This window comes from Azolla caroliniana, unplaced genomic scaffold (genome assembly GCF_043228905.1).
Source record: "Azolla caroliniana isolate FFs.n. ecotype wild unplaced genomic scaffold, voAzoCaro1.0.p SCAF_2, whole genome shotgun sequence".
NCBI lineage: Eukaryota > Viridiplantae > Streptophyta > Polypodiopsida > Salviniales > Salviniaceae > Azolla > Azolla caroliniana.
In genome coordinates, this window is record NW_028230437.1 from 20,844,895 (window position 1) to 20,858,985 (window position 14,091).

The 14,091-nt window shown below is 36.7% G+C and overlaps 1 protein-coding gene across 2 annotated transcripts; it reads right to left on the minus strand.

Moving 5' to 3' along the window:
- Nucleotides 1–5,269: 5,269 nt before the first annotated feature.
- LOC147867560 (auxin response factor 12-like) lies at nucleotides 5,270–13,116 on the minus strand. 2 transcript variants are annotated; one of them, XM_087315346.1, is made up of 14 exons: nucleotides 12,988–13,116; nucleotides 12,396–12,508; nucleotides 12,071–12,169; nucleotides 11,767–11,823; nucleotides 11,462–11,614; nucleotides 11,084–11,168; nucleotides 10,885–10,975; nucleotides 10,189–10,353; nucleotides 9,645–9,767; nucleotides 9,411–9,486; nucleotides 9,088–9,241; nucleotides 7,049–8,781; nucleotides 6,502–6,689; nucleotides 5,270–6,316 (listed from the first exon to the last, which is right to left on the minus strand). In XM_087315346.1, the coding sequence occupies exons 1-14, from the start codon at nucleotides 13,058–13,060 to the stop codon at nucleotides 6,130–6,132; spliced, it is 3,297 nt and encodes a 1,098-aa protein (XP_087171472.1). In that variant the 5' UTR covers nucleotides 13,061–13,116; the 3' UTR covers nucleotides 5,270–6,129. The 2 variants fall into 2 exon arrangements, with proteins under 2 accessions (XP_087171472.1, XP_087171473.1); XM_087315347.1 differs by lacking the exon at nucleotides 9,645–9,767.
- Nucleotides 13,117–14,091: the final 975 nt, after the last annotated feature.

Sequence of the window (14,091 nt, forward strand, 5' to 3'; positions counted from 1 at the left end):
TAGACACATACTTTAAAAAATTAACAAGGTCTATCAAGAACATCCTAAGGAAGTTGAAAAACCATTAAAACCAATAGTTAAAAGGTTCCCAAAGTCATCAATTTGAGCCAACCCCCTCTTTCCTAGTTCAAGTCCCCAACGGTTCCTCTCACGTTTCGCATGCACTTGCGTAATTTGTGACAATGTATACAAGCTTACATAATTTAAACCCGTAGGTATGCTTATATGTTAAGAAATACCTAAGGTTACACATGTACTCCCACACTCAATCTTAAACCTACACATCAAAGTTGCACACATATTCACTCATAATCATGTTATCACAGTTCATCAAAGACATTCAAAGAAAGCTAAGAGCCACTATAGTCGACAATTACAAGAATCCCAAAGTCATCAAATCAAGAGAATCCCATCTTCCTTGGTTTAGGTCTCCATGTGGTCCCACTCACATTTCACATGCACACACATAACTTCACGACATTGTTGTTATCACCATTAATTCACTAAGAAGAGACATTTCCTTCCATTCATGAAGACGATTAGTAGTTTCATTGTTGAGAATAATCTAGCTTTCACATCATTTACACAATGCTCAAGCCTCACACAAACTAATTGTAGATCTACATTGTCTAAACTTTTTACTAGAGAATCCCAAGTTTTAAGGTAGGGATTGTGTCAAACTATATTACATTGCAATATGATGACCATTAGACATGTGTAAAAAGTTGCAATATAGTCTCTAGCCAAATCAATGACATTGCATTTTTCTTGATCTCCCTTCTCATATGTGCCTTCATTTGGTGTTCCTTGTATCACTTTTGAAAGCTTATGTTTCACCTCTATTTCCTATATCATGCTTTTCTTGTCCCACATTGTGTTCAACTTGTTGATGGACTATAGTACGAAGTTAAACCCATTTCGAACTCTGCAGTTGCGCACAATAAACTCTATTACTTGGTGGATTGGTTAGGAAATACTCCCAATGATCAAGCTTGGGAGCCCACCAAGATCTCACTAATTCCCCAAATCTTGTAGAAGAACCGTATCACCCTTATCCTGACAAGTTGTCTTGTTGCATCATAGTATGTGCCTTGTGACTCGTAGAACTTTTTGATGTGCCTTGTGGCTCATAGAACTTCTCATTGAAAGGGGGGGGGGGGGATGGGGGGGAATTAGCATACATAGAAAATAAAGTACCCTTTCAGATATGTAAGCCCATGAATTTCCTAATATAACCTCCAAACTTTAGCCACTAAGACTTCTTATTTTACATAAAAAAAGGTAACATCTAATGTACACTCATGTACATACTCACATTAATATAACATTGAGTAACATTTAAGCATATTGAGAAATATATGTGGCATTAAGACTAAGCCAAGAAACTTGAAATTAAGTGAGAACAAGACTAACTTGAATCTATTTTTTATGCAATCATCAAAATAATAGGCTTGAATCGTCACCATAATAAATTACTATCTCCCACCATATATAGAAATGTTTAAGAAAACATTGATATTGTCTTTATTAATCCCTGGAAAAAGACAAGTGAAAGACTTTATGTTTTTTTCTCGCCAATGATTGATGATCTCAAAGACTTGTGGAGTAGTTTGGGTGCCATTGATGCACTAAATCCAATGACAAATAAGCAGGTTAAAAGTTTGTGGGATCCTACCATGAACCATCCATGATTTCCTTAAATGCAAGCTCTAAAAATGAAAGACTATAAAGCTATGTCATATGTTGATTGGTTAAGAATCAAACTATTATAAGTCCTTAAACAAGAATATGTATCTTATGCATAGACCCTTTTTTCATGAAGATCATCTAGGTGAATCCCCATACAAAGATACAACATCACTACCCTAGAAATCCTTAGGTTTTGACCCAAGATTTTTCTTTTTGTAATAAACTATAGGATAAGATTGATCTAGACTCTAATTGGACAAAATGCTTCGCGATGAAACATTTCATAATGGATAGTGTGATATTCTCAAGACTTAAAACACATGACGGACAAAATTTTATTAAAGGTGACCCTTTTTATCTTCTATTAAGTAAATAGTATCATATAATGTTCTAATAACACTCCTTCAATTTCTTTACTTTATGTATTGTCAGTGATCATCAATGGTTATTTGGCACCCATGATACAAGATATGATATATTGCTTGGGGTCATTGGCTAGGTTAATTTCCTCAAAAGAAATATATTTGATTGAAACGCCACAAAAAGAGAAATTATAGAACTTATGTGCTTATTAGCAAAAAATTCCTAGTAATTTTCTTTGATGCCTAATGAATCCTAAACTATTTTTGGTATGGGTCATCGTAATATTTGACTAGTTTTGAGCAAAGTACCAAGGCTAACATGCAACCATGCACCACGAGCCTCCATGATTTTGGTTCATCGAATCTACAAAACTATTGAAGGCAACTAAATACCCCTATATTTTAGCATTTCATTGTGATCAAGCCTATATCAAAGCCAACATAGATATGTGGGGAGGGGAATGAAATGGAAGAAGACATTTTGGATCATTTGGAGGAGAGCAAGAAGGACCTTGATTATCCATTCACATTGAAATTATAGGCAAGGAGTGGGAGGATTCAAAGGACAACATCAAAGTTGACATTTATATCTTTATCAATATATTTGATCAGAATAGATTTTGGGTTTCTACTCACCATGGCAATGAAGTTAGTTTTTGCTATATAAACTGGCTTGTGATGATAAAGAAACGATTCCAATTTTACTAAACATTGAATGTGATGTCTGCTTGGCAAGGCAATGTCTCCTTATGTTAGTAAAGGCCCCAAGTGTTTTCTCATCCATCGTCATGGCCATCAATGCACCAAGTTTGAACATTCTTGATAACATGACATCCACTAATTAGATTTGGATTTTGAGAGGATACTCATTAAACAATCACACCTCTTTAATGGGATACACTAGGGAATACTATAGCACACCCACTTTATATTGGCTCTCGATCTTACTTTTAAGTTGTGAGTCATAGTATTGCTATGAAGATACCTTAACCGTGCACTAATCCATTTGAAACCAACATGTGTATCCCCCACATGTACTAGTATACATGTGGTTTTGATTCAAACTACATGCCTTTTTATCATCTCAAGGTCTCACCATCTCACTTCATAACATCAAGAATATATGAAATCCCATTTTTATTACAAACTTTTCTAGTGAAATGGTTGTCGTCTAGAATGAGCAAAGGTAATGTGTACCATAACCATTTTTGCATTACAAAAAGTAAACAATGAATCCACGCTCTAAAAGAGGAACAGTTAACACATACGTCTTTTGGTTCACAATAGTTATATGAAAGAATAATGCTATTATTAGTATTAAAATTGAAAGGCCTAGTACACAATTGAGAAAATAGTGAATCACTTAGCCACCTACTTCTAGTCATTGCATCACTTCTTTAAGTTGACATGATATTACATATATACTTGAGAATGTGGAGCTCATAAAAGAAATGCTTCCATGGGGTGGGCGGAAGTGAACAAGGATGGATTGGAATTTGGAAAATGTGATGAGCACATGCCTAAATTTGGGAACTACATATAATTTCATTTAGTGATGTTCAAAAATCGCACCATGGGTTTCAATCTCCTTGATGTTTTAAAAATATTTACAAACAACATAGTCAGTACTAATGCACATTTGATGCAGAAAACGAGGTGATGCAAATGTGTGCATTTGCAATAGTGAAAGTACAATTGTTATAACACTGAGACAGACAAAAAAGAAAGAAAGAGCGAAATATCAATTAATGTCTGACAAACCAAAATGGCTTATGAGACCCCCAAAATGTGACAAGCATTATGTTATTTGATATGCCATCATCAATTTTCAGTACAAGGACTCATTAGAGATGTTTTAATCCAAAGGGTACATTCACACATAGATGTAAGGACAAACCAATGTCTTTGTCCAATACATAATCTCCTATCTTTGCCTTCGGTTTTGCCATAGAGTGTATTATTCCTCGAAAGATATACCATTCGATGTGGACTTTGTGTAGAGAAACAAAAGAGAAAGTATTGGAAGATTAAAAGCAATTAGAGGGTACGTCATTGGCTCTATGTCGTGCTTGAGACATGACAATGCCAAACGATATGCTTTCACCTAGATAAAGGTGAAAGCGATGTTCTATCTGCTACTCTAATGCAAACCCACCGCGAGTTTTAAGCAACGGATTCAATGCTCAAAAAAAGCCCGAGTTTAGCGTCACTTGCAGTTACCCATATTCAAAAGTCGCCTTCATATTTTTGTGTATGTTCCAAAATTTGAAACTGTCATCCATTATCAGCATATATTAGATGAAGGTTTTCTAGACTTTGTTTTCTGAATTAAATAAAGGAAAAGAGAAACTTGAACCTACAAACTTGGAGGAACCTCCAATTTTTTGAGACATTCTAGAATTTTAACTCCTATCTAGTATTATCTCCAAAATTTCATGACGTTCCAAACTCAAAATCTCCTTCTAGTATTAACATCTAGATAGATATCACTTCCAAATTTTTGTGATATTCCAATATCGAAGCGACCATCCAATGTTGAAATATGTGTCTTAAATAAAATAATCGCAAATGAAGGGTTCTAAACTTTGGTTGTTGAAAGAAAATAAAAACAAAGGAAAAAACATAATTCCTAACTCGAAAACTTCGAGGAAATAAAAGGAGCCAATGTGTGTGAAATGAGTTTAAGGCACAAGACAAAAAGGTATCATTGTCTTTACCAACAAGGGGGGAGGGGGAGACAAGATCTGACAAGAAAAAAGGTGGTAAGTAAGGTATTAAAAAGTAAAGGCATCTAGACAGACATGTTTTCTTACTCCAATGATTCAACTTCCACAAATGTACTTCATAAAAATTGCACCTATTACAATCATCAATACATATAGACATATTTGCAAATACATGTACATGTAAATGCGCATGTTTATACACATACATAATTGTACATTACAACCCCACCCAATGGAAAAGCATTCTTCGACCCTATTGTGTCGTTTTTTGCATTACTACAATTAAGTTGGGCTTTTCATATCCAGTTTCTAGGCAGATACTAAAATTTAAAACTTTCCTCTTTCTCCGAAGTTTCACAAATAGATGTGAAACCCATTTCATAAGATTGGAGCCAAACTTCAAAGTGCTGCCCTACATATACAGATACATATACATAATACACAAACATATGTTAGACACAATTTCTTATCATTCATGAAGTACTCACAAGCTTGAAATTCAAAACATTATCCATGAAAAATATATATATACACCCAAATAAAAGGGAGAGATATCAGAGGAAAAAGAAGAAGAAAAAATAGCACTTGCAATAAATGTGTGGTGAAGCGTAATTGGACCAAGTTACTAGAAGGATTTTGTGATTTAAAGTTTAGGAATTAGGATTCTAGGGTTTGGGGATTGGAGCTTGGGTTTGGTTCCTAGGGGTCTGCACATTGCGGTTAAGATTTAGTACACGGCACTAAAACCTCCAACCAAGGTCTTCTCTAATTTTTAGGGTTTAAGGCTTAGGGTTAGTTTTTAAGATTAGAATGCGATTTAGTGTTCTATTTTGTTTTACCTATGGAACAAGGGTTGTCCAAATACAGAAGATGGTTATCCTTGACCCAGTGAGCTTACATACATGTAAATTGGGAGTTTAGAGTATAATTTTCAGCATGATTGTGAACTCCATTGCCATCTTTCCTTTCCACTTTTGTGCATGCGACATGCATTGTGACACATGAAAGAGCCAATACAAGAAATGTCGATATGCTTTTATGAATTTCACATGCTTTTGTGAAGGATCCCACCCACTGAAACTCCACTCCATGAAAGGGCATGTATATTTGCAATCGATATACAAAGGCCAATGTTCCGACGAGTGTATAGGGAATTTCTCTTGCAGTTTTTAGAAGTCCTATGAGTGTGTCGAAGCGATGACCAAAGTTAGATCCCAAGAGACGCTTGTTGGGTTTTCTTGGAATGATCATATTACCCTTCAGAGTAGTTAAATGGCATGTCAAAGTGATGACCGAAGTGGGATTCCGAGAGAGACTTGTTGGGTTTTCTTGACATTATCATATTGCCTTTATTAGTAGTCAAATGAGCATGTTGAAGTGATGACCGAACTTGGATTCCGAGAGTCTTGTTGCGTTGTTCCATCTTCTGAGCTGCTACTTGTCTGCCTTTGGATGGGAAGCAACCCAACTCCATCCCGCATTTGGAAGGCTTCTGAAGGAGACAATATCCTAAATGACCTCACGTTATTGATGAATACCCTACAAGAGGAGATACATCCATTAGTGAATGATGGTGAATGAAAACCTTGATAAGACAATACAAGTACTTTGGTTCATGAAACAAAATACAAATTCTCAAAAGATGCAAAGTACTTCTTTTTTTCTCATCAAAAGTATTGTAGTACTTTCTTGGTTCATAAAACAAAACAAACAAAAGTACTTACTCCCAAGGATCATCACCAAGTAGTAACCAATCATTTTCTTTGTCCACAAAAATAAGTTGCCAACCAGAGCTTGTATCCTCAAGTTGCCCTTCGAGCATGAATAGCTTTGCAACCTCGCGACGGAGCTCATCATAATTGCTGAAGCGTGTGACATCCAGTGAACGGCCGACAGATCCAGTCTTGTAAACCTAAAGGGAATCCAAAACAAGATGGTTTGACTGATCCAAAAGCGTTGTGGAATGTATTCAATGTTTAAGAGTTTAGGGTTTAAGGTTGGAAGTTTCTAGAATGTTCCAGATTTCTTTGACTTTTCTAGAAGGTTCTTCTAGAATCCCTAGGGTCAATGCAAGCATGATTTTTTAATGGTTTAAGAGAAGTAAACAGTTTTTGGCACATAATACAATAAATTGGAACATTCTAAAGAACTCCACGATATTCCAAACACCAGTTCACTACCTGATATTATTACAAGTGAAGTCCTTCCATTTAGAGAAAGGCAATTCTCTATGATAGATGCTGATAAAGAAACAAGGCAGGCTATTATTACCTTGGTATAAGTCCTTGCTAGTGGAGCATTGGTCACTGGAGAGAAAGATTGCACCAAACGAGAATCATCAAGACCTCCATTGAACATGCTCGAACCAAAGTGGGGTTCGATGCCCAATACCGAAGAAGAATTTTGCATAATACATTGGTTTTGTTGGTCATTAGTGGCATTATATGCCTTTGACAAAGGTGATGGCAAAGAAGAAGGCATCGTCATCATCATGCCAGGTTGAAAGTCACCATTTCCTCCAAATGAGTTCCTAGAACTAATAAGCTCAGAGTGCATATCTTCAGGAAAGTCCTTGTAATTGTAAGGATTTGATGGTAAACCTGATGAAAAGTTTGATAATGTGGAACACGAGTCCAAGGGCCTTGTAGTATCAATGAGCTCCCCTTTTAGCCCATTTGTTGATATTGATGAGTTTAGAACAGCTTGAGATGTGGGCACTGAATTGTCATTTAATGGATTTGTCTCAGATGCAAACCCACTAAAAATAGATTGAAGTGTTTGTGACACACCAGTAGATGTGAGGGAAGCATTGGAATCTGTGAGTGTAGATTGAGTTGCAGCTATAGTGCTGTTAAGGAGTCCTTGAGGCTGTGAAGATGGCATTCTGCTCAAAATAGTGGCTATATTAGGTGATGATGATGGTTGTTGCTGCATTTGCTCAACTTGTAGGACTTGAGCGGTAGGGGGTGTATGTTGAGGAGAAGGGGAGTAATTTGAGATCAACTGTGGTTTTTGCTTTTGTTGTTGTTGGGCTTGTTGTAGAAGATTGTTTGTATTCCTTGGGTGCATAGAATATGGAAGACATTGAAATGGAGATGTGGGCTGTGGCATGGAGGATGAAACCTGCATTTGTTGGGGAATTTGTTGATGATGAAGTGACTGTTGGTGCTGTGATGGTGGTGGTAATGACTGATGATGGAGTTGTTGATGTTGCGGTGGTGAAGGTGAGGTTAATGACTGTGGTAGTGATTGATGATGGAGTTGTTGTGGTGGTAATGACTGCGGTAGTGATTGATGATGAAGTTGTTGTGGTAATGATTGTGGGAGTGATTGATGATGCTGTTGTAAAGATTGAAAATGAACCTGCTGTTGTGGTAATGGTTGATGATGAAGTTGCGGTACTAATGTTTGATGATGAACTTGTTGCGATAATGATTGATGCGGAAGTTGGTGTCCTAATGATTGATGTTGAAGTTGAGGCAACGCTTGATGCTGAAGTTGTTGAGGTAATGATTGATGCTGAAGTTGCTGTGGTACTGATTGTGGTGGTGATTGTTGAGGAAGTTGTTGCGGCAATGATTGGGGTGATGATGGATGATGAAGTTGTTGTGGTTGTAATGATTGTGGTGATGATTGATGATGAAGTTGCTGTTGAGGTAATGGTTGTGGTGATGATGATTGATGCTGAAGCTGTTGTGGAAACGGTTGTTGAGTTTGAAGTAAGGGCTGTTCTTGTGGGTGAAAGAGGAACTGTGCAGCTTGCTGTTGTCTGTAAAACATTTGATCAGCTTGTATACCTGGGGGATGCTGTTGGAAATTCAACTGTTTTGAAGGGAAAATCTCTTGTAATGCTGCAGCCCCTAGAGCACCATAGATATCAGATTCGTGACTGGAATCTGCCCTTCTTTGAATAGAGCCCAATAGTGGATTCATGGCCATCCCATTATTCGGATTTGGATATGGCATCCACATTGACTGTTGCTTCAAGCTCTCCATTTCAAGATCTGATGACAGATAAACAAAACATATGATCACCTATGACTATGAGGAGACATATAAAACCATATTTGTTGTAGCAAATGCATTCTCCTATCAAAATGTGTCATAGAAAATATTCCATTCTAACATAATGCTTTCTTCTAATATAATGCTTTTTTTTTAACGTCAAGATCACGAAACTCTATTAGCTATCTTCAGTGTATATATGAACAGTTTAAGCCTTCCGCAAGCTTATTATGAATATAATCGTTCAAAGGGATCATGATACCTTAGGATGCAAAAAAATGGAAAATACTTATTTGGAGGATTACCGCTTGAAAATGAGGCTCCAACTGGTTGTGGCCAAGGATGCTTCAACCTCCAATTGGTTGTTGGTGGATAGACAAGAAAAGTCGTAAGTGGTTCAATTTCCCATAAGGAAACTCTCCTTTGTCGCTCACAAGCTGTAGATTCATCCCATCCTACCTGAAGAAGAAAAAGAAAATAATATAAGATAATCCACATTCGAGTGTCAATGTTTTCCATGGGTCAATACACTCTTGTTGATATTTTTTAGAGATGTCATCACTGAATAAATACGGTGGAATCATTTCAGTTCAGTAAAACAACATCAGGATTGACAGGTCTATCTTACCTTTATCGACCGCCATTGTGAATTTGGCCATCGAACCGGATCTAGGTCACAAATACCAGTAATTGTTCCCATATACCTACACATAAAGAACAGTTATCTTTCAATTAGAAAAGACATATTGAGCTTTTTGCACGTCATCTTAAAACAAGCTCTGTTGATAAAGACTTGTTCATATGCCTAACATCTGATAAACAGATATGTTACGTATTTCTTCTGAAAGAAATGAACCTTCACCTTCGGACACTGGACTCTTCAGTTTCAAATAGCATCCGAAAACGCATGCCCACGGACACCCTTGTGTGGTATACAGCTTTCTCAAACTTGGTATAAGGGATCACAAATTCTGAAGGGCTTGCTCTGGATGGAAGATCAGAAGGAAATGACTGAATAAGCAAACAGACATTACATGCTAAAGCTCAATATGAAAGAATTCATACAAATTATTTCTTATATACATATTTAAAACATATAGACATGATGATTGTACGGTGGTAAACCTTGTGCTATGTAACTACCGGTTGTGCATTCAAGTCTTGGGCGATGGGTTTGAAATTGCATTCACAATGAAAATATAAAAATCCTTTTAACTCTTTTGGTTTGGGACAACGCACACTTACAGTTTCCTCCAAGAAAATTTCGTTTTACAACATTCACAAGGTTCATAATACAAAGAGTGTAGCATTTGAAACAATATTACCCTTTAAAAGGCAACAAATGCTAACAAACTCGCATGATAAATTAGCTGAACTGAATCACACCCATCAAATTCTGGTCTTACCTCGGGTTATAAAACACTGTGAATCGGCTGTTCGTATTTGCAGCATGTGCAGCTGCAGCAAGCACTCCAATATGCATACTATCACTCGATAAAACTGATGAAGGTAATACTGTTTGTGGCCTATTTGCTCGTCGGATTCCTAGCAATAATTGGCCCTTCTCATTCCTAGACTCAAAAATTAATGTCACAAGGTATCATCAGCGAGGTACTCATGCATACTGAACACTAATTGGATAAACCATGTATGTTTGTGGTTGCATAAACATTGGAACAATATCTATGGAAGGACTCTAAGAGATTGATTGTTAAACTGAATTAATACACGTGATATCACGTCGTTGTATTGCACACATGGTTCCATAACCAAAGAAGAAGTACATATATTGATCATATTAAATAGGATGTTTTATAAGCAGAAGATATACTATGATATCATATAAATTGTTATAGCTCATTGAGATACACAATATCATGGCATTGTATTGCACATCAAGTTACTATAATATCATGTCATTGATATTGGCATGAAGTTACCAAAGAAGAGACATATATATTCAAGGTATTTAAAGTATTTACCTTAAGCTGAAGTCATGTCATTGGTATTGCACATATAGACATATACATTTATCTCATGATATCATAGTATATATTCAGCTAGTTCCTAGAACGTTTTTATTATACATCTTATATATATACCTAATAAAAAGAACGGAATCGCCTGCTGTCAGTCTCTTTGCGCTTACAAAGACACTCCAACCTGTTGTGAGGAGATGTCTCTTCGGCTGCCCTGTGGTGGGTAACCAAGCATACATAAGTCTTGTATCACAAATATAGAACCACACTGATATAGAAGAAAAGGTTTCTAAAACCATAGTGAAAACCTCTCAGAAATTACCTCTATAAATATGTCGGAACTTCCACTCGGTGTCATGTAAATCATGAGCTGCAAGCTCCTGTGCAGGTGGTTGTTGGGAGTAGTTCTGTAAGAAACAATTTTATTCAATTCACAATGAGCATTTTGAAAACATTTCATTCTGAATGCATCTGTTTATGTGTTACATTAAGAGACATAAACATAGATTCATACATATATACATATATATACCATGTACATACGTACATACATACATATACACATCCATAAATACATACATACATACATGCATGCACGCATGCATATACATGTTTACAATATATATGTCATGAAGTCTTAAAAAATCATCTCTTTGAAATTTTATTCTTTTGTTTAATCTTATTCATGTACATCTCTTACAAGTGGTGGGAAAACTTTCTCAGCTGCACGCCGGGGTATTGAAAATCCACCATGGGTGCTTGTATCACTGGCTGTGAGTGTCTTGCAGAAGAAAATATTTGGCTGCCTGCTCTGTGATCCCATGTCTGGTACAAATGATGATTCTTTCTCCTGCTAAAAGAAGGGAGGAAACAAAGACAAAGAAGATACAAATGACACCAAAATTAGGTATTATGCCCATATATACGACTTTTATAGTTATTAGCCCACATATTATTGATACATTCTTTGAAAGTTTTGGATCAGAATGAATTATATATACATACCCCAGTTATAGGCTGGAGAGTCATTTGGCAATAGACTTCATCAGTTTCCATATCCGCCTATCCAAAGACCCCAAAACACACTCAAAATGTTGAGACAAAGCTTCTTATTAAACTACCACTTTATGAAAGCATAAAAGCCAATGTAACAAATTTTTTTTTAAAAGGGTTCAACTTAATCAAAGAAAAGACGCTGATCTAATGCTTTTGGTGGGTTTCCCACCTCATGTAGAGATTACCTTAGCAATATAAGTTATTACTTAAAAAGTAAAAAGATAAAGGTTAGAGAAGGAATGCATAAACTTACATGAAGGATCACATCATGAAGTTGGCAAATGAGCTGAGGAGGAAGGTTAGGATAAGCTGGAATATGGGCATCTGCTTCTTTCTGTGTAGATGCAGCCACCTGAATTAATGAACATGAAAACAACAGTATAAAAGACCACCTTAATATATTGTAAAAGACTCCTAAACCACATTGAGAAATGATGCACTATTACACGGTTATTACTAATTAGAAGAATCTCTTAACACCATTGTTTTTCTTACCAAGGCCTTATTGTTGTATATTCCTAACAAACATTTCAAGAATAGAGCTTTTTTAACTATATAGAGAAGGAATTCAAACACACTTGCTCACTGTGCCCTTGAGGCAGATAAACGACCCGACTTCCTATGGTTGGCAGCGATACAAGCGGCCCGGCGCATGCATGCCATAGCTCTGAGTTCAGATTCTTCCTTTCACCTGCAAGGCCCCAATCCAAATCTCTATGTATGTATGTATGTATGGATGGATGGATGGATGTACCTATGTGCATGTGTGTATGTGTGTGTGTGTGTGTACACATATATACATGAATGTATACGCATATATGTGGGTATGTATGCACGTCTGTATATGTATGTATGTGCGTATGTATGTATGTATGTATGTATGTATGTATGTATGTATGTATGTATGTATGTATGATGAGATTTGAAAATCCAACCATTCAATTGGATGATCAAACCTTAGCCATAGCCATAGCCATAGCCATAGACAGACCAATGGGAAACCCTCTCGCACGTTAAACAAGCAACAGTAGAAACTTAGATAAAGAAAAGCTTTGCAAGAAAGAAACGGAACGCAAATTGTTGTCAGTGTGAGATATATGTGTATAAAGAAATTATATGCGTATGTATTATGCAAATCTATATATGGATTATTGATGTTGTGTTATGTACCAGAATCTGGAGTTGCGACAAAGAGTGAAGAAGCATTGGGTAGCCGTGTCTGCGAAGAAGAATTCATCAGCATCTCTCGAAGAAAAAGAAGAAGAAAATGGCGAATTGAGCTTCGTAAATGGCGAAGATGGGGGATATAGAGATATGGATGCAGTAGTAGAGATGTAGGTAGAAAATGTTTCTAGAGTTGAAGCAGGTGGAGGAAGAGCAAGAGGGTGATTAATCTGTGGATAATAGAGGAGACAGAAATCTGAGAATCAGAGGTTCCATGGAAATGGGTCATTTGACCATAATTATTCCTGGATTTTCATACAAATGTAGAAGAAGGCAAAGGAAGGGATTCAGTTGTGGGATTAGTGAACAGATGTAAAGAGATTGTTTTCTTCCAATCAGGAGACATAACAGCAATGGCCTTTTCTCTGATGATGGAATGGATAAGTAGAATCAAGCATATCAAAATGCCTCGAAGCTAATACATAACGTATTCTATGTTTGTTTGTATTGTATGGATGAGAGAGAAGAGCCCCAAAAAAGGGTCTGTTTTTTTTTTCTTCTTTGTTTTTGATTCACAGTGTTCTTCCATGAGGAATGAATGAATGAATATATGTGTGTGTGTGTGTGTGTGTGTGTGTGTGTGTGTGTGTGTGTGTCTATGAGCTCGGGAACAGAGAGAAGCTGAGAGAGAGAGAGAGAGAGAGAGAGAGAGAGAGATTGATTTCTTTTCTTTCCCTTTATACTTTCAGTTTTCTTTTCTAGTTTTCAATGGAATGAATGAATGAGCTCAGAAACAGAGCTCTCTCTCTCTCTCTCTCTCTCTCTCTCTCTCTCTCTCTCTCTCTCTCTCTTCTCATTCTCTGCTTCTGTCTCTCTGCTTCACGCATACAATGATGGATTGCTCATTGAAGAAAGAAGAAAGAACTTCAATGGGAGAAGAGAGAGAGAGAGAGAGAGAGAGTTAGAATGTATGGATGGATGGATGGATGGACTGGGTCTCTGTGTACACATCATAGAGAGAGAAAGTCCAGGAAGAAGAGAGAGAGAGAGATAGCGTGTGTCTGTAGAGAGAGAGTGAGAGTGTCTCTCTCTTTCTCTCTCTCTCTCTCT